Genomic DNA, 20353 nt, shown 5'->3' on the forward strand with positions numbered 1-20353 from the left:
CGCCGGAGGAACTACGCTTCCCAGGGTGCCCCGCGGGGACGGGGCGGAGACAGCTGCCCACCCAGTGGGGGGTAGGAGGCGGCCGCGGGGGGAGGGGGGAGCCGATTCGAGCCGCAGCGGGAATCGCGGGGCGGCTGAGTGGCAGGAGCCGTCGAGACCCGTCACCCAGGTAGGGGGCGGGGCCATCACTGTCCCCCAGCTCCGCGGGTGGGCGGAGCCTGCAGCCCCCCCAGTCACCGGCTCGCCGGGCTCCCCCTGCCCGCGGGGGGGCCCCCCGGCCTGGGCCGAGCGGGAGGGGGCGTGTCTGGGCCTGGCCCCCGCTGTGCAGCCCGGGGCGCGGGGAGAGGTGGGGCCGGAGCTGGGGGTCCGAGGTGGGTCTATGGGGCGGGCCCCAGCAGTGGGGCCGGAGCTGGGGGTCCGAGGTGGGTCTATGGGGCGGGCCCCAGCGGTGGGGCCGGAGCTGGGGGTCCGAGGTGGGTCTATGGGGCGGGCCCCAGCGGTGCGGCCGGAGCTGGGGGTCCGAGGTGGGTCTATGGGGCGGGCCCCAGCGGTGGGGCCGGAGCTGGGGGTCCGAGGTGGGTCTATGGGGCGGGCCCCAGCCGTGGGGCCGGAGCTGGGGGTCCGAGGTGGGTCTATGGGGCGGGCCCCACCTGTGCAGCCGGAGCTGGGGGTCCGAGGTGGGTCTATGGGGCGGGCCCCAGCCGTGGGGCCGGAGCTGGGGGTCCGAGGTGGGTCTATGGGCGGGCCCCAGCGGTGCGGCCGGAGCTGGGGGTCCGAGGTGGGTCTATGGGGCGGGCCCCACCTGTGCAGCCGGAGCTGGGGGTCCGAGGTGGGTCTATGGGGCGGGCCCCAGCCGTGGGGCCGGAGCTGGGGGTCCGAGGTGGGTCTATGGGGCAGGCCCCAGCCGTGGGGCCGGAGCTGGGGGTCCGAGGTGGGTCTATGGGGCGGGCCCCACCTGTGCAGCCGGAGCTGGGGGTCCGAGGTGGGTCTATGGGGCGGGCCCCAGCCGTGGGGCTGGAGCTGGGGGTCCGAGGTGGGTCTATGGGGCGAGCCCCAGCGGTGCGGCCGGAGCCAGGGGTCCGAGGTGGGTCTATGGGGCGGGCCCCAGCGGTGCGGCCGGAGCTGGGGGTCCGAGGTGGGTCTATGGGGCGGGCCCCAGCGGTGCGGCCGGAGCTGGGGGTCGGAGGTGGGTCTATGGGGCGGGCCCCACCTGTGCAGCCGGAGCTGGGGCTCCCAGGGCTGGGGGGGTTGATCCCTGGGTCCTGCCCCAGGCTTTGGGCTCCGGAGATGAGGTGTCGCTGCCTTTGGTGGGGAGTCGACCTCTGTTCTAGCCAAGCGACTCGCAGGGGCTCCTGGTCCCAGTTGCAGGTGGTGCTGCCCAGGCTGGCGGAGCAGCTTGTCCCTCGTTTACAGGGAAGCTTTGCGAGCTGGGACTGTGGGTGCCACAGGCTGCCCTTGCACATTGTGGGTTGTGGTGGGGGGGGGGGAGGATCCAGGTTGCACCCAAAACATGCTGGGAGGCTCCAGCCTCCAGGGCTGCGTCTCCCTCAGACTGCTGCAGGTGTCACCCATAATCCTCTACCTCCCAGGAGGGATCAGTGCCCCCCAGGTGTGGAAGGGAAGGTCACAGGCTAGCACCTAATATAATCCCATTCATAAGCTTCAAGTGAACTTTGCCTCAGTTGGGCAAAGTGCATGTGTGCATCTGTGCTATGCAAACCCTATGAAAGGGAGCTTGTTTGTACAGCAGCCCAGCTGTCTGGTCTGAATCGACTACCCTCACTCAGGTTACTGACTAGTCACTTTCACTGGTCCTCATGCCTGGTGAGGCAGCAGTGCATATACTGGAGACACTGCAAGAGGAGGTTCTACTGAGGAATGTTCAAATTCTCACAAAAAACTGCATATGCTTTTAAAACGTAGGTCCTTTCTGTTCAGTGAGAGCTTTAAGGCTGCGTTGGTACATCTCAACAGACACTGGCTACGTCTAGACTGGCATGATTTTCCGCAAATGCTTTTAACGGAAAAGTTTTCCGTTAAAAGCATTTGAGAAAAAGAGCATCTAGATTGGCACAGACGCTTTTCCACAAAAGCACTTTTTGCGGAAACGCGTCCGTGCCAATCTAGATGCTCTTTTCCGCAAAAAAGCCCCGATCGCCATTTTCACAATTGAGGCTTTTTTGTGCAAAACAAATCTGAGCTGTCTACACTGGCCCTTTTGCCCGAATGGGAGCAGCATAGTATTTCCGCAAGAAGCACTGATTTCAGACAGTAGGAAGTCAGTGTTCTTGTGGAAATTCAAGAGGCCAGTGTAGACAGCGGGCAAGTTTTTCCGCAAAAGCAACTGCTTTTGCAGAAAAACTTGCCAGTCTAGACACAGCCACTGGGTTGCCTTCTGCATTAGTCCCGATAACTCCTTTCTGGACATGTGCAGCTACTGTGCATCTGGCTGTTATCTTCCTTTGCACCTACATTTCAGGGAGCTATCTAGACAAATACTCACAAGCTCCCATGTAGTTACCAAAATAAGTGATTAGATTTTCAGAAATGCTCAGCATAAAGGATGTATGCTAGTGGTTGAGCTGTGCTGAAAATCTGGCCATGAGTATAGTGATAGAAGCTGCCAGGGGCTGAGCATGTTCCAAAATCTGGCCCTATTTAAGTGCCTAAACAAGAGCTGAGTTCTTTGAAAATCCACACCCAAGTGTTGAGTCTGAACACTTGAAAATCTGGCCTTCATTTCTTTTAAAAGTCAGTCTCCTAGAGTTCGTAACTGGCTCTGGGATCCCCCATGGGGAGAAATGCTATATCTATATATAAAATTGTATTGTTATCTGGTAGTTGAACAGAATTATACTGTTGAAAAAGAGGCCTCGGGGAAAACTCCTTTGCTGATGACATCTTGATATTTGTTGCAGGAGCAGGATGTATACGCTGCTGTCTGGACTATATAAGTACATGTTCCGTAGGGATGAGTACTGCATTTTGATCCTTGGGCTGGACAATGCGGGGAAAACGGTATGTGCTTTTAGTAGCCCATTAGCATGGAGGAGCACACACAGCTCCACTCACTTCTTCTCAAACCAGCACAGGCCAATTTATTCCCTGCTGTCACTTCGGTATTTCAGCAGTGTTACCCCAGGTCTGAATTTGATCCTGCCTATCTGATTTTAGTACAATAAGCCTGCAGACACACAGTTGTATGGGCTTCATTAAGCACAGAATCATAGAATCATAGAATACTAGGACTGGAAGGGACCTCGAGGGGTCATCGAGTCCAGTCCCCTGCCCTCATGGCAGGACCAAATACTGTCTAGACCATCCCTGATAGACATTTATCTAACCTACTCTTAAATATCTCCACAGATGGAGATTCCACAACCTCCCTGGGCAATTTATTCCAGTGTTTGACCACCCTGACAGTTAGGAACTTTTTCCTAATGTCCAACCTAAACCTCCCTTGCTGCAGTTTAAGCCCATTGCTTCTTGCTCTATCCTCAGAGGCCAAGATGAACAAGTTTTCTCCCTCCTCCTTATGACACCCTTTTAAATATCTGAAAAGTGCTATCATGTCCCCCCTCAATCGTCTCTCTTCTAAACTAAACAAACCCAATTCCTTCAGCCTTCCCTCATAGGTCATGTTCTCTAGACTTTTAATCATTCTCGTTGCTCTTTTCTGGACCCTCTCCAATTTCTCCACATCTTTTTTGAAATGCGGTGTCCAGAACTAAACACAATACAGGCAGTCACCGAGTTACGCGGATCCGACTTACGTGGGATCCGCAGTTATGAACGGGGCCCGTCTCCCTGGTCTCCAGCAGACCAGGAGGACGGGGAGCAAAGCGGCGGAGCACGCGGGCAGCGGACAGCCCAGACACGTCTGGGCTGTCCGCTGCCCGCATGCTCCGTGGCTTTGCTCTGCTTTGCTCCCCGTCTCCCTGGTCTGCAGACCAGGGGGACGGGGAGCAAAGCCGCGGAACACGCGGGCAGCGGACAGCCCAGACGAGGGAGACGGGGAGCAAAGCAGACCAGGGAGACAGGGAGCAAAGCGGAGCAAAGCCACGGAGCCCGAGGGCAGCAGGACAGCTATGGCGCGTCTGGGCTGTCCCGCTGCCCCCGTGCTCCGCAGCTTTGCTCCGGACGCCTGTGGTACAGCAGCTGGGGTGCTGCCGGTTGGTCCTGTAGCACCACTCTGGGCGCTACTGGACCAACCCGGCAGCACCCCAGCTGCTCTGCCCCAGGCGTCCTGATTCAGCTGCTGCTGGTCAGTTTCAGCAGCGGCTGAATCAGGACGCCTGGGGCAGAGCAGCTTGGGTGCTGCTGGGTTGGTCCAGTAGCGCTGAGGAGCGGCGACGCTACTGGACCAACCCAGCAGCACCCCAGCTGCTCTGCCCCAGGCGTCCCCAAGTCAGCTGCTGCTGAAACTGACCAGTGGCTGACTACAGGAAGCCCCTGCCCCAGGCTTCCTGGAATCAGCTGCTGATCAGTTTCAGCAGCAGCTGACTTGGGGATGCCTGGGGTTCTTAAGTTGAATCTGTATGTAAGTCAGAACTGGCGTCCAGATTCAGCCGCTGTTGAAACTGATCAGTTTTAGCAGCGGCTGAATCTGGACGCCAGTTCCAACTTACATACAGATTCAACTTAAGAACAAACCTACAGTCCCTATCTTGTACGTAACCCGGGGACTGCCTGTACTCTAATTGAGGCCTAACCAGCGCAGAGTAGAGCGGAAGAATGACTTCTCGTGTCTTGCTCACAACATACCTGTTAATGCCTCCCAGAATCATGTTTGCTTTCTTTGCAACAGCATCACACTGCTGACTCATATTCAACTTGTGGTCCATTATACCCCTAGATTCCTTTCTGCTGTACTCCTTCCCAGTCTGTTGCTTCCAATTCTATAGGCATGAAACTGATTGTTCCTTCCTAAGTGGAGCACGTTGCATTTGTCTTTATTAAACTTCATCCTGTTTACCTCAGACCATTTCTCCAATTTGTCCAGGTCATTTTGAATTATGACCCTATCCTCCAGATTAGTCGCAACCCCTCCCAGCTTGGTATCATCTGCGAACTTAATAAGCGTACTTTCTATACAAATATTTAAATCGTTGATGAAGATATTGAACAGAACCGGTCCCAAAACAGACCCCTGCGGAATCCCACTTGTTATGCCTTTCCAGCAGGATTGTGAGCCATTAATAAATACTCTTTGAGTACGGTTATCTAGCCAATTATGCACCCACCTTATAGTAGCCCTGTCTAAGTTGTATTTGCCTAGTTTATTGATAAGAATATCACGTGAGACCGTATCAAATGCCTTACTAAAGTCTAGGTATACCACATCCACCGCTTTTCTCTTATCCACAGGACTCGTTATCCTATCAAAGAAAGCTATCAGATTGGTTTGACATGATTTGTTCTTTACAAATCCATGCTGGCTGTTCCCTATCACCTTGCCTCTTTCCAAGTGTTTACAGATGAATTCCTTAATTACTTGCTCCATTATCTTCCCTGGCACAGAAGTTAAACTAACTGATCTGTAGTTTCCTGGGTTGTTCTTATTTCCCTTTTTATAAATGGGCACTATATTTGCCCTTTTCCAGTCTTCTGGAATCTCTCCTGTCTCCCATGGTTTTCCAGAGATGATAGCTAGAGGCTCAGATACCTCCTCTGTCAGCTCCTTGAGTATTCTAGGATGCATTTCATCAGGCCCTGGTGACTTGCAGGCATCTAACTTTTCTAGGTGATTTTTAACTTGTTCTTTTTTTATTTTACCTTCTAAAACTACCCCCTTCCCACTAGCATTCACTATGTTAGGCATTCCTACAGACTTCTCAGTGAAAACTGAAACAAAGAAGTCGTCATCACCTGGGAACTCTTCTATGGCCCTGTGCTATAATGGGGAAACTAAGGCCTGTGTGGTGTTCTAAGACATCATGGAGAATACTGATCCAATAGGAGGAAAACACGTCTTGGATAGGATTGTCCTTGCCAATTAAGTATACAATACTAACTAGTTTCATTTCTTCTTCCCTTTCAGACCTTCCTTGAGCAGACTAAAATCCGATTTAACAGGAACTACAAGGGGATGAGCTTATCCAAAATCACTACCACTGTGGGCTTAAACAGTAAGCGAATCTGTGAATCTCTTTGCTGCCTCCTACAAATTTAGAGAAGTGATTGTTTCAAGAGTTTACACTGTGAAAATAGTTCCTGATAAGAGAGACCCTTCCAATGCCCCCCCCCCCCACCTGTCCCCAGGCTTTAAAGAGCAAGCGGGGGAGGTCTAGGTTGGATATTAGGAAAAACTATTGCCCTAGGAGGGTGGTGAAGTACTGGGATGGGTTCCTAGGGAGGTGATGGAATCTCCATCCCTAGAGGTTTTTAAGTCTTGACTTGACAAAGCCCTGGCTGGGTTGATTTAGTTGGGATTGGTCCTGCCTTGGGCAGGGGGCTGGACTTGATAACCTCCTGAGGTCTCTTCCATCTATGGACTAATCATAGAGCTGGAAAAGACATGCAGGGTCTGAAGGCGAGTGTGCCTCATTTAATGATGCTAAGTCAAATTCAGCCCTGTAACTCCACCAAAGTTTGTGAGCCTGATTCTGATCTTATTTACACTGGTGTAACTCCACTGAAATAATGGGTTTGTTGCTGCTTATAAAAAGGTGAATTTAACCCACTATCTGCTAATGACACATATTGCTGTCCTGCTGAGGGATAACACTGTGGTTGATGACTCTTCCAACCCCCCTTCCCTCCTGAGGGACTGTGCGTGCATGCCTGTTTTAAAGAATACAGTCAGTCTGTATTGAGTTATTTTTTTCTTCTTTCCCTGCTCTAGTTGGTACTATTGATGTGGGCAAAGCCCGGCTAATGTTCTGGGATCTTGGAGGGCAGGATGAGCTGCAGTCCCTGTGGGACAAGGTAGGGGAAGTAACATTTCTATTTTAAATGTTCTGTGTCTCTGAGCTGCAGAGAAATAAGGGGACTTTTTAATTAGCCAGCCTTGCCAGTTAGCACTGACAACATTGAGGTGGTGTTCAACTTGTCTGTTTGAGAGAGTCATAAACATTAATGTTAAACAGTTACACACAGTTTTCCAGGCATTAACTACTTCTCACCTGACACGAGTGCAGTAAGTACTATTATCTAGGGATAAAATGGTTAACCGGCTACCCAGTAAGCATCATTCTTAGTGGGTGATGCTTACTGATAACCGGTGAACTGGCACCTGGGCTGGACAGAGCAGCCCCCTGCTTGTGACATGCCAGAGGTGGGCAGCTGCTCCAGCCTGGCCAGGCCCACCGTCCCGCTCCACAGTTAACAGCGTAGCCAATAGAATTTTATTACTTTCATGGTTAATATTTGTATCTGTTTTTTACATCCCTACTATTATCATCCCTATATAACCAGTAGAGGAAATTGGGGCAGAATTTAATTAACCCAAGGCTTATTATATGCACAAGACCACAGAGAGATATGGCAGCCTTGCCTGGATAGCTGCTTAAAAGATCTATTCTAACATACAGAACAGGGAGAATGATATTGACTTTCTATAGCAGATATTCCCAACCTTTTTTTATACCACAAACCGGCAAACTCATTCCAAAACTGTTGGTGGACTGGCACCGAAATATTCACATATTCATTGTGGAAATTGGTTTATTTGCATGCTCATTTTGGTACTTTTGGGATATTACATGTTGTTTTACGTTGCATTGGTACGCACACAATACATGTCCTTGTAACCATAGCCCAGGGTATATGAGGCCTATCAAAAGAAGGGGGACATGCTGGTTAATGAGAATTTGAAAAACTGCTGCACATGCATATTTAAAAAAAACAAACAATAAAATAGTTCCTAATAGTTGGTGAAGAGTATTCATTCTCCAGTCCGAACATTTAGCCTCAGTAGCACCAGACTTAGAGGCAGTAGTTAGCAGGGCTGACACATTCCATACATTCATATTTTCCTATGCACTTAATAATGCGTAATAATAATGTCTGTGCACGCTGGCTGGGAGTAGCTGGAGGCCAAGGGGAGGCTCCCGCCAAGCAGAGAGGCAGGAGAACAGGGTTGCAGAGGCAGCCACCCACCACACGGTGCTTGGCCCCGGTGGCCGAGGCAGCTGCTTTCCGCCCTGCGCTTGGCTCCACCGGCCGTGCCGTGTAGCGGCCACCAGAACTGGAACCGGGGCCACAGTAAGGCTGCTCCAGTAGGGACAGCTTTGCCGCGGTCCCAGTTCCAGCCACAGCACGCCTGGCTACCAGCCGCCCCACTTACCCTGCTGCTGTGAGCGGGAAGGGAGTTCACTGGGAACCCCAGCGGGTGGAGCTAAATAAAAGCTGGGGGCGTGGCCTGGCAATGTGCTGCAGCCTGGCAGACGTGTTCACGGACCGGTGGTGGGGAACTGCTGTTCTATAGCACTCATCCACGATCTCAAAGCGCTTTACTAGAGCTAGGTATGATCACTCAAATGGGCATTATGGATTTGATGCAAAAATTACTGGGGCTACATCTAGACTGGCTTGATTTTCCGCAAATGCTTTTAACGGAAAAGCACTTTTTGCGGAAAAGCGTCCGTGCCAATCTAGACACGGTTTTGCGCAAGAAAGCCCCGATCGCCATTTTCGCCATCGGGGCTTTTTTGCGCAAAACAGTTTTTAGCTGTCTACACTGGCCCTCTTGCGCAAAAACATTTTCGCCATCGGGGCTTTTGCCCGAACGGGAACATCAAAGCATTTGCGCAAGAAGCACTGATTTCGGACAGTAGAACATCAGTGCTTTTGCGCAAAATCAAGCAGCCAGTGTAGATAGCTGTCAAGTTTTTGTGCAAAAGCGCAGTGCAAAAATAAAGTCTGTTGCTGTTGTCAGCACCAGCTTCCATCCCTAAGAGCCATGTGTGCTGGACAGCCACCTTTCCAGCAGAGTCCTATGTCTTGTGACAGCTACACTGCCATGAAAAATCATTACATACCCTCTAGGGATGTTGCCAAGTGATGCTTACTGGTTCACCGGTGCCTGGCCCCAGCTAAAGCAGCCCCCTACCCACAGCGCCACAGGCCCCGCTGGAGCAGCCCAGCCGGGCCCACCACACTGTAGAACTGGGAGCCGGCAGCCCTGCGGTTAACTGTGTAACCAATAGAATTTTTATCGGTTACACAGTTACTATATGTAATTTACATCCCTAATACTCTTCTTTTAAGAACAGGTTAGATAGACATCTGTCAGGGATGGTGTAGACGGAGCTTGATCCTGCCTTGAGGGCGGGGGGCTGGACTCGATGACCTCTCGAGGTCCCTTCCAGTCCTATTATTCTATGATTCTATGATTCACAATGGCTTCTGCCTGCTGTCCATTGTAGATACTGAATTAGTGTACTTGCAGGTCAGCAGACAAGCCACTATTACTGTTGGGCAAATCTGACCGACAATAAATGGACCTTCCAGGCTGCCAGATCAATAGTTAACAAGCACTTGACTAAACATACTTTGTACCATGCTCTAAAAGCAACCCAGTCTGGGCTGTGCTGATCTGTTGGCTCATATCTGTTTCCTGGAGCAAATGTGAAGGGTTTTGTCATCTCTACATAGCCCTTTGTGAATTTGTGCACATCAGACAACCTCCGCAGAGCTGAGTACCACTGTTGGGCTCGGCTTAGGAGAGCCCGTGACACTGGACTAGCACAGGGTACTGTACGTTGAGACTGAGGTGTGTTGGCAGAATTCAGTAGGAGGCTCTCCACAGGAGGAGCAGGCAGTGCACCGTACCTGTCTGCATAGGAGAAACTTCTGCAGATCTGTGTGGCTGGGGCTTGCAAAATCAACTGCCGGCACTGTGCCTGGTTCTGGCTAATTGATCTCAATCCATCTCTTTCATGGGTACCAAAAATCATATTCACTTCACATCAACATTGAAAAGAAAAGCAGCCCCAGCTGTTAGATGCTAACACCTGTGCTTGATTTCAGTACTATGCTGAATCCCATGGGATCATCTATGTTATCGACTCCACAGATGAGGAGAGGCTGTCGGAATCCAAAAGAGCATTTGGTGAGTATGTTGGGCTTTGAGTTTGGTACTTGAAATGTCGTCTTATTTCAGTCAACCCCCCCCTTCCTGCCACTTGGACTGGAATATGCAGCTGATGTTTGTTATGCAGGTGACTGCCTGTGTGCATATCCTGGTTTGCCGACTGTGTGGTCGTACTTGTGGAAATCATGCGGCTATGTGGGCACGTAGCTTGTTCCATTATTCAGACACTGTTGACAAAATCTTTAGTCATAGTAGCCTTTCTTTATCTTGGATGTTTCCTTTCTTCTTATTTTCCTTCTCTGTCAGCACATTGTCCCCCTTTTTCAAATGTAGCATCTTTTTTTATAACCAGACCTTAACTTGTCCAATTAATTCCTGCCTAAAATACTCCATGCCGAGGAAAGTAAAGGGAGGAAGTAGTGATGTTTCCGAATCATGACAAATTCGGGTTCCAGAAGGTTTGATCAAATTACACAGTGATGCATGTGGTGCCTTTCACTCCTGTTTCTATCCTACCAATGTAGTTTATATATTTGGAGGAATCTATGTGTGTCAGCATTATCTAGACATTGCCTGTTTCTGTGCTTTACAGAGAAAGTGGTCATCAGTGAAGCTCTGGAAGGGGTTCCCATCCTAGTATTAGCTAACAAGCAAGATGTAGAGGTAAGATCGCCTAATTAGGTTCTTCCCCCACACACAGATTTTTGTTCTCAACTGAGCAAATATTTTATTTTAGCTTAAAAAAATTCACAGCATCCCCCTCACAACTGTACAAGTGTTGCTCTCGCAAATATTTCCATCTCTGTAGCAGCTGTCATGTGCTTTGAGTAATCACCAACGCTACATCCGTGGTTTTTTAATATTGTGGCCTAATATAGCTGATCTAGGTTCTAATGAGTAACAACACCCTGCAGGGCTCTGTCTATGCTGTGGTCACGTGACTTCATGCCAGTGTGACAAATCACGTGATGAGATGTCCTTATTCCTCTTTTCTTTAGCCAGACTGGCACTACCCAAGGAGACAATCTCTATGCTACAGCTCCCCATCAGAAAAAGCTGTGAATAGTGGAAGGTGCAGCTTGTATTTGGAGGGTTTATACTTTCAAAGCTCTCCGGGGTATCTGGAATTAGAGCTAGACTCCGGGGTAGTCTGTATCTGTAAAAACAATGAGGAGTCCTGTGTCACTGTAAAGACTAATAGATTTATTTGGGCACAAGCTTTTGTAGGTAAAAACCACTTTGTGAGATCCATGTATCTGACAAAGTGGTTTTGACCCACGGAAAGTTATGCCTCAGTGAATCTTAGTCTTTTAGGTGCCACAGGACTTTTAATTTGTTTTTATAGACTAGAGCTTCCATAGTTTGACATCACATCGTGGATGCTGTTTGAGTGACAGTTCGCTGTTCTAAAGAAATTCAAAACGTCACCCTTCTCTCTTTCCATTTGGCATATGGCCTATCTCTGGGGAGAGCAAACTACAGTTTGAGGGCCCGTGGACACCTTCTGTCCAGGCCCTGGCCCCTCCCCATCTGTCCCCTGCTTCCTCAGCTGACAGCACCACCAACGCCAGCACTTCTGGCAGTGTGGTCAGAGGATAGAGAGCGGGGCTGGGGAGGGGTGGGGAAGGGAGGGTTGGATGGGTGTCACAGAGGGGACGGGAAGCAGTAGGGGAGCTTGTCTAGGGAGCAAGGGATCACAGGTGGGCAGTTGGGAGATGGGGAGCATAGGGAATGGTCAGGAAATGGGGGAGTAGGGCAGTTTGGATAGGGGATGAGGAGTCCCTGGGGGTGGTCAGGATATGGGGAGCAAGAAGAATTTGGAAAGGGGGCAAGGATCCCTAGAGGTATGGGGAGCAGGGGGTTGGATGCTGGGCAACACATGGCTATTGGGGAGGTACAGCCTCCCCTTCCTGGCCCTCCATACAATTTTGAACCAGGATTTGGCCTTCAGGCCAAAAACTGCCTAATCTGATCAGTTGGCATTCTAATACCTGCAGTACTACCTGCCATCCTCTAGAGGGAGCCAGACATACACGTTAGGTACATAAGATTTTAAATTCCAGCTCACTGGTCTATCAGGTCTCATCCTACCTCTGGCTGTAGCAGTGTTTTCCCCAGGAATTGAAAATTAGGGGGGGTGTTCGAATTTACAGGGGGTGTCAGGGCCGATGAGGGTGAAGGTGGGCTGTATGGCACCATAGCAAAAACTGAAAAATGTTTCATGACCATTTTAAAATCACACAAATTAAAGTTGGCTACTCAAGTCTTCTATGAAGCACTATGTCTACATCCTTCTTGGTTTCTTGATATAATTTTGCACAGCTCTGTTAATGAACTTCTCGAATGCAATGTGTTCATCTTCGGTGGCTTCTCGTGTTTCCGGTACTTCCATTCCTTCAGTTGATATGCTCATTAGTTCATTCACATGATCAGGCAGAAGGTGACTTCTTTCAGAACACAAAATTCTATTCAATGATGAAAAAGAACGCTCAACTGTAGCTGTTGTGACTGGGAGTAGCAAGAGATGAATTCCTACTTCTTTCATCCCAAGAAACATAGCACAAAGATCCGGTCGAGCCACTAATGATGATAAAGAAGAAGTTGAAGTCAAATCTTCATTCATTTGTCGTATGATATTCCACTCTGTATTCATATTCTCTATTCTGTCCTGAGCACATGGCAGCCCCATTACTGGTAGTGCCTCACTCCACTCAATGTCAGTGTTTTATAGGACAGGCATCTGTAAAAGCTACGGAGAGGTTGAGTAGAATCTAGAAGTCGCTGTTGTAGATTTTTAAGAATCAAGTCTGTGTACATTTTCAGTTGTCTTAAACACTTCACTTAAGGATTCAATATAAATGCCTTCATTAGTCAATTTCTGGACTGAAATCTTTGCTTCTTCCAGTACTTTTTCAATGGATAGCTCTTTGATTGATCCAAATGTAGCTTCTATTGCTGGACAAAGATCTACTAGGATAGATTTGAGGATAGAACAAGAAGCAATGGGCTTAAACTGCAGCAAGGGAGGTTTAGCTTGGACATTAGGAAAAAGTTCCTAACTGTCAGGGTCGTCAAACACTGGAATAAATTGCCCAGGGAGGTTGTGGAATCTCCATTTCTGGAGATATTTAAGAGTAGGTTAGATAAATGTCTGTCAGGGATGGTCTAGACAGTACTTGATCCTGCCATGAGGGCAGGGGACTGGACTCAATGACCTCTCGAGGTCCCTTCCAGTCCTCCTATTCTATGATCTACTACTGTTGTACCAGATGCCTGGATGGCATTGTTTAATGACCCAAGTGGTTTCAACAGTATATTTACGAGAGAGAGAATGGCAATAGAGTTCTCTGAACATAGTAGCAAAAGTTATCCACCAGCCTCATTACGTAGATCCATCCCATCTTGGTAGATACTTTCCAAAGCCAGTAATAATGGCTGGATTAATTTTAAGACAACAGCCAAGGATCGCTCATGAGAGAGCCAGCGGGTTTTCCCATGTTGGACAAAGTTGAACTTCAGTCCCAGTGTATCTTCTATATTTTCCAAGACATTCAGTCTTTTTGGACTCTTGCTATGAAAAGAATATAATGAAGACATTCAATTTATAGCTTTTTTTTAATGTCTTTTGAAGATTCTGCCGCTCGTACTAGTTGGAGTATATGGCCTCTTCAGTGAGTATAGGAGAGGTCAGAGTTACACTTTTCTCTGAGCAAAGCTTGTACTCCACCATGTCTTCCAGATAAGTTTGCAGCTCCATCAAATGCACAAGCAACCATCTGTTTGGGGTCCAATCGACAAGCATTTAACTCTTCTAAGATGTGGGTTGTCACAGATGCAGCCTCTATATAAATCCATGGTATGTGCACACCTTGAATACTCTGGTCACCCCATCCCCCCCAAAAATATTGGAATTGAAAAAGGTACAGAGATGGGCAGCTAAAATGATTAGGGATATGAAACAGGAAGAGAGATTAAAATGACTGGGAATTTTCAGTTTAGAAAAGAGACGACTAAAGGGGGATTATGAAAGGGGGTCTATAAAATCTTGACTGGCGTGAAGTGAATAAAGAAATGTTATTTAATCCTTCACATAACACAAGAACTAGCAGTCGCCCAATGAAATTAATAGGCAGCAGGTTTTAAAAAAACAAAAGGAAGTACTTCTTCACACAACGTTAACCCGTGGAACTCTTTGCCAGGGGATGCTGTGAAGACCAAAACTATAACAGGATTAAAAAAAGAACTAGATAAATTCCTGGAGAATAGGTCCATCAGTGGCTATTAGCCAGGATGGGGAGGGATGCAATACCATGTTCTGAGTATCCCTAGCCTGTTGCCAGAAGCTGGGAATGGGCAACAGGGGATGGATCACTTGTTTACCTGTTCTGTTCATTCTCTCTGAAGCACCTGGCCTTGACCACGATTGGAAGACATGATACCGGGTTATATGGACCACTGGTCTGACCCAGTATGTCCATTCTTATGTAAAAATTAATTATAATAATAAAAATGTTTAGTACAGAATCTCCCCAACATAATGACCTCTCAAGATAGCAACAATGTGAGAGAACAACCTTGGCAAATAATGCATTTTAAAAATCTTGGCCTACTAGAGCGACGAGGAGTCCTGTGGCACCTTATAGACTAACTGAAGTGTAGGAGCATAAGCTTTCGTGGGCAAAGACCCACTTCGTCAGATGCATGTAGTGGAAATTTCCAGAGGCAGGAATAAATATGCAGGCCAGGATCAGGCTGGAGATGACGAGGTGGATCCAATCAAGGAGGACGAGGCCCACTTCTAGCAGCTGATCTGGAGGTGTGAATTCCAAGAGAGCAGAAGCTGCTTTTGTAGTTAGCAAGCCATTCACAGTCTTTGTTTAATCCAGAGTTGATTGTGTCAAACTTAAAGATGAACTGTAGCTCAGCAGTTTCTTTTTGAAGTCTGGTCCTGAAGTTTTTTTGCTGCAGGATGGCTACTTTTAGATCTGCAATTGTGTGTCCAGGAAGATTGAAGTGTTGAACCCCTCAGACAGAGACCTACACCTACAAGATCTTCAACAAGCATTCTGTAAACTGTGATACCCACACGAGGAAGTGAGGAGACAGATTGACAGAGCCAGACGTGTACCCAGAAGCCTCCTGCTACGGGACAAACCCAAGAAAGAAACCAACAGAACACCACTGGCCATCACCTACAGTCCCCAGCTAAAACCTCTCCAACACATCATTAGTGATCTTCAACCCATCCTGGACAACGATCCCTCGCTTTCACAGGCCTTGGGAGGTAGGCCGGTCCTTGCCCACAGACAACCCGCCAACCTGAAGCATATTCTCACCAGCAACTACACACCGCACCATAATAACTCGAACTCAGGAACCAATCCTTGCAACAAACCTCGGTGCCAACTCTGCCCACATATATACACCAGCAACACCATCACAGGACCTAACCAGATCAGCCATACTGTCACTGGTACATTCTCCTGCACATCCACCAACGTAATATATGCCATCATGTGCCAACAATGCCCCACTGCTATATACATCGGCCAAACAGGACAGTCCCTACGTAAAAGAATCAATGGACACAAATCTGATATTAGGAATGGCAACATACAAAAACCTGTTGGGGAACAAAAACCTGTTGGGGAACACTTCAGTCTTCCTGGACACACAATTGCAAATCTAAAAGTAGCCATCCTGCAGCAAAAAAACTTCAGGACCAGACTTCAAAGAGAAACTGCTGAGCTACAGTTCATCTTTAAGTTTGACACAATCAACTCTGGATTAAACAAAGACTGTGAATGGCTTGCTAACTACAAAAGCAGCTTCTGCTCTCTTGGAATTCACACCTCCAGATCAGCTGCTAGAAGTGGGCCTCATCCTCCTTGATTGGATCCACCTCGCCATCTTCAGCCTGATCCTGGCCTGCATATTTATTCCTGCCTCTGGAAATTTCCACTACATGCATCTGACGAAGTGGGTCTTTGCCCACGAAAGCTTATGCTCCTACACTTCAGTTAGTCTATAAGGTGCCACAGGACTCCTCGTCGCTTTTGCAGATTCAGACTAACACGGCTACCCCTCTGATACTTGGCCTACTAGGAAACACATTTATATAAGTTTCCATTCCCAGTCACAAATCTAGCATTCTGGAGCAAAGTCACTGAAGTATAGTGCAACAAACAGATGTTTAACGTGCCCCTCATTTTTCCCGCCACCTCACCCCACTCACCTGTGTTGTCCTTGGTCAGTGGAGACTCAGAGTTCAGAGGTACTTTCACGTGAGTACACCTTGCTTATTCCTCCAGCTGCTCACTGTTCGCTCTGGCCACTGTTGTTCGTTGTGCCACCGTGCATTCCATCGCTCTGTTGCCAATGGTCCCACGCCGTCACCTTCTGCTGCCACCGGCCACTGTGACCTCTGCGAGTTGGTCTCTTGAGGTTCCACCCAGCTCTCAGTGATTTCAGTGGGGGAACCTCGCTGCTAGTGCAGTTTGGGCTGTCTGTTACACAAAAACACTGGACCCACAGGAACACTGTCCCCATAGCAGGACTAAGCACTTAGACCTGATTATCAGTGATTTCAGCTGTAGAGGTCACTTAATGAAACAAAAGACTATATATGGAGCCTAATCTGCTCTGTCTTTAAACAGTGGAGAGGGGCAGGTCAAATAGTAGTTGTGACTCAGACCATCAAGCAAAACACCTGTCCCCACCCTCTCTCTTTGCCTCCAATTAGTACAGGTTACGTACAGTTCTACTGCCCTTTACTCATACAATAAGAACAACAACATTTCATACCTCTTCCCCCCCCCCCCCCCCCCCCCCCCCCCCCCCCCCCCCCCCCCGCATTCAAGTGATTTGTAACCCAACCCCAGCCAAAATCTATCACTTGGGCAACACAGTTCTGTTTGCTGGATACCTAGCTAGCTTAGGTGTGAATGTAAATACAATCTGGTCCTGATGCCTTTCCCCCCAGCTCATCACTAGCTGTCAGGGAGAGCTCATTTTGACTTTGCTTACAAATCATAATTTGAAATTATTAGGCTGGCCAACATTCCCACAATGAATGCATTGACATTGTCATAAAAAACAACAGCTGTATAAGGAAGCTAGTCTATGTTCATACTTTTCAAATCTATTATACTTTTTCAGATACACATATCTTATCATACACTATATATGCTTTTAAAGTGTATATTAATGTTTCAATTTCAATTCAGATTTCCAAATAATCACTAAATTGGGGAAATTCATGGGGGGGTATACACCCCCATATGGGGGTTGTAGGGAAATCTATGGGCTGTAGTCTGTACCTGATGCTTCAAAGGAAGTCAATGTCCACCATCTTCTTCCCCCCCCGCAAAGCACCTACTCGGATCTGCACTGAAGAGCATCTCTCTGATCACTTGATGCCTAGATAAAGGATTTGATTATCTTATTTTAGAACATCTATACAGACGTTCTCATAAAATTGTGTAATGAAATAAACAATCTAGCCCCAATCAAGCACCGTTTAGAAGAATTAGCATGGGCCTGAGAGCCAGGACCTCTTGAATTCTAGTCCCGATTTTGCCACTGATTAGCTCTGTGACTTGAGGATGTCACTGAATCTCTTTCAGCTTCTCTGACCGTAAAAGGAGCTGGTTAACTGTGGGGAAATTGGAATATCAAGTGCCATGAAATGCTGTATTTTACAGTAGGGCTCCTCAATCCATTTCCATGTTCACCCTCATGTTCAGCCACTTACAACCAGTCCATGCACATTGGTTTTAAGAACTGTCCAGTTTGCCCTGGCATGTCAGAGGAGCAGCATGTGGCATAAAATACAAGTTCAAGGCACAGAGGCTACACAGTGTTCACAGGACTCTGGAACCCCACTGATAGTACATTGTAATGTGCCTGTTGGGAGGTATTTGAATCATCAGAATTAGAACATTTTGCATGTAAATTGACTTGAAGACAGACTGATTTGGTGACAAAGCTATAAAACCTCACAGTTTCTCCCAGAAAGATGTCAAGTGCTTTGAATGGGATTTCGTAATGTTTCAAAATGTTTGTTTTGTTTGCTTGTTTATCCAAGCAAAAGCTGCATAAATGTGAACTGAGACACTTTTTCCAGCGTGAATAGGGTTCTAAAAATGGCAAACTACACTTGAATCACAATTAAATCATGGAAAAAATATGGGGATTAAATGTCATGCAAACAATATTTTCATTTTAGAAACCTGTGAGCAGCCAATTGATAATATGCTGAGTACTGGCAGTGGTTTGTACATCTAGGGAGTGTGGTCTTTGAAAAAAGCATGAGTCAGTTCTAAAAATGAAGTGAAACCTCAGAATTTTTGAGCCTTTGGGCTTTTTCTGAAAGGCCTTAAAGAAAGAGATGGGAAGAGTACCGGTGGGTGGTTATGTGTTCATGGAACTTGGTAATCTTGCCTACTTGTTACATGCATCTGACGAAGTGGGTCTTTGCCCACGAAAGCTTATGCTCCTACACTTCAGTTAGTCTATAAGGTGCCACAGGACTCCTCGTCGCTTTTGCAGATTCAGACTAACACGGCTACCCCTCTGATACTTGCCTACTAGTTGTTCATGGTGCAAAATTTCCTCTTTCTATGACTTAGTTGTTGGCTGGTGGCAATTCCAATTTTTCATAATATGACTTAGTTTTATGTGGCACCTTTCAGCAGTGGATTTCAACATGCTTAATAAAAGACTCATCAATATCCCCATTTTATGGATGGGGAAACTGACAAAAAGATGCAGTGAGATGCCAAAGGTCATCCAGTCAGTCAGTGGCAGAAAAGGAATAGAGCCCATGTCCAAGTCGCAGGCCAGTGCTGTAACCCCTAGGAAACACTGCCCCCCTACTCATTTAATGTCTCCATAAAATAGAATTATATGTTAGTAAACCAAAAATAACATAGCAGATGGCGTAAGCTGTTCATGCATTTTCTTTGAATGTTTCTCACAGTCAGGGTTGCAGCTCATTCTGGAATTAGTGGGACAGTCCCAATCTTATTTCTATCCTGCCAGCCAGTTGCTCATGAAGCAATTAAAAAGCTCATATTTCTTTCGGGTGTGTTCCTGGCCCTGCATCGTCATCTTTTTCCAGTGGAGGACTTGCAAATAGACACTTGGAACGCTTCTGGAGCTCTTGCCGGATCCTTCAGAAAAGGATGTAAGCCTGCTCTTGAGGTTTAAAAGCAAGACCCTGCTGGGAAGTGACTGTCTTGCAAACGGCCATTCTTCCAAAAAGGAATTTTGTGGAACTGTCTGTATATGGAGTGTGGAGGTGCAGATTTATTCCTCAAGAGGAAAAAACATTGTTTCCCCAGCTGTGTGACGTAGCTGTCGATTAGCTAAAGAAGCTGACCTTTCCAGAGCCAGAACTTGTGCAGGCTGCGTTGTTGTAATGACGTGCTATTCTGTATGTTCACCGAGCACGTTTCCATAATTTTGTTCTTAGTGTACGTGGTTTTACATCCGAAGTAAAATGCGGAGGGAGAGAGATGTTTTATCAGAGTGGGGGGCAAATACCTTCCACGCTAGGCTAACGTTTTCTCCCAAACACATTCAAATGTGTCTGGCTGAAAGGAATGGTGAGGCAACTTCCTTCTCCGCTGCCTTTTTGGGATCCTATTTCAGCCTTCCTTTTGGGTGCAGTAATAGAGCAATTTGTCTAACGTATCAACAGCATCTTGCCAACCCCGCTGCTGTTTATCTCAAGACAAAAGAGCACGATAAATCCTCGAAGCAGCTTCATCCTCCCAGTGCACTTGCTGCTTAATGCAGTCAGCATAAGCCCTGCCTTTGGCTTTCCTCTCGCCTGCATTTCCGGTTGAGGCCCATGGTTGCCTGGTTCTATGAAAGTCACACTAGGGAGCCATCACAGCTGGGAATGCAAGAAAGAGAAGCTACTGAAATAGAGTAAAATTGTTCTTGGCCCCTTGGATGACTGCAGCATCCAAAGCTGCCATTGGGGCGGTGCCAGAGCCGTCTCCATGTTTATTGTTCCTGCTGCTGAGTCGTGAAAACATCTGCCCACAAGCCCTTCATAGCGAGCTGCACGTGGAAGTAGACCGGCTCTCCAGGCCTCTTCATCGCCACACAGCAGGGCTTCCAGTGGCCACGCTAGTGAATTTTATAGATCAGGGAGAAGGATCACACACATGTGGCGGGTGGCATACAGGCCCCTTGCAACTACAGTGCTTTTGAAAAGCCTCCAGACTGGACAAAGTGAGCAGCAGAGAAGGTCATCTTTATATCTCGTCCTGATTTCTTTTGTTCTGGCCAGACCTCCAGAGCTTA

General features: G+C 47.8%; 1 protein-coding gene across 5 annotated transcripts in view; it reads left to right on the forward strand.

Moving 5' to 3' along the window:
• The first annotated feature begins 23 nt into the window (after positions 1-23).
• Positions 24-20353, forward strand: part of ARFRP1 (ARF related protein 1) — a 70745-nt gene continuing 50415 nt past the window's right edge. Inside the window, exons 1-6 of one of the 5 annotated variants that reach the window (XM_075900964.2) lie at positions 24-169; positions 2919-3018; positions 6041-6128; positions 6845-6927; positions 9973-10054; positions 10629-10699. In XM_075900964.2, coding sequence (XP_075757079.2) covers positions 2926-3018; positions 6041-6128; positions 6845-6927; positions 9973-10054; positions 10629-10699 — 417 coding nt within the window. In that variant the 5' untranslated portion in view covers positions 24-169; positions 2919-2925. Of the gene's footprint in view, positions 170-212; positions 372-1031; positions 1136-2918; positions 3019-6040; positions 6129-6844; positions 6928-9972; positions 10055-10628; positions 10700-20353 lie in introns of those variants that run through there. The other 4 variants (XM_075900965.2, XM_075900968.2, XM_075900961.2 and 1 more) reach the window with 4 other exon arrangements.

Source organism: Pelodiscus sinensis, chromosome 17 (genome assembly GCF_052426305.1).
Source record: "Pelodiscus sinensis isolate ZL-2025 chromosome 17, ASM5242630v1, whole genome shotgun sequence".
NCBI classification, from domain to species: Eukaryota; Metazoa; Chordata; order Testudines; family Trionychidae; genus Pelodiscus; species Pelodiscus sinensis.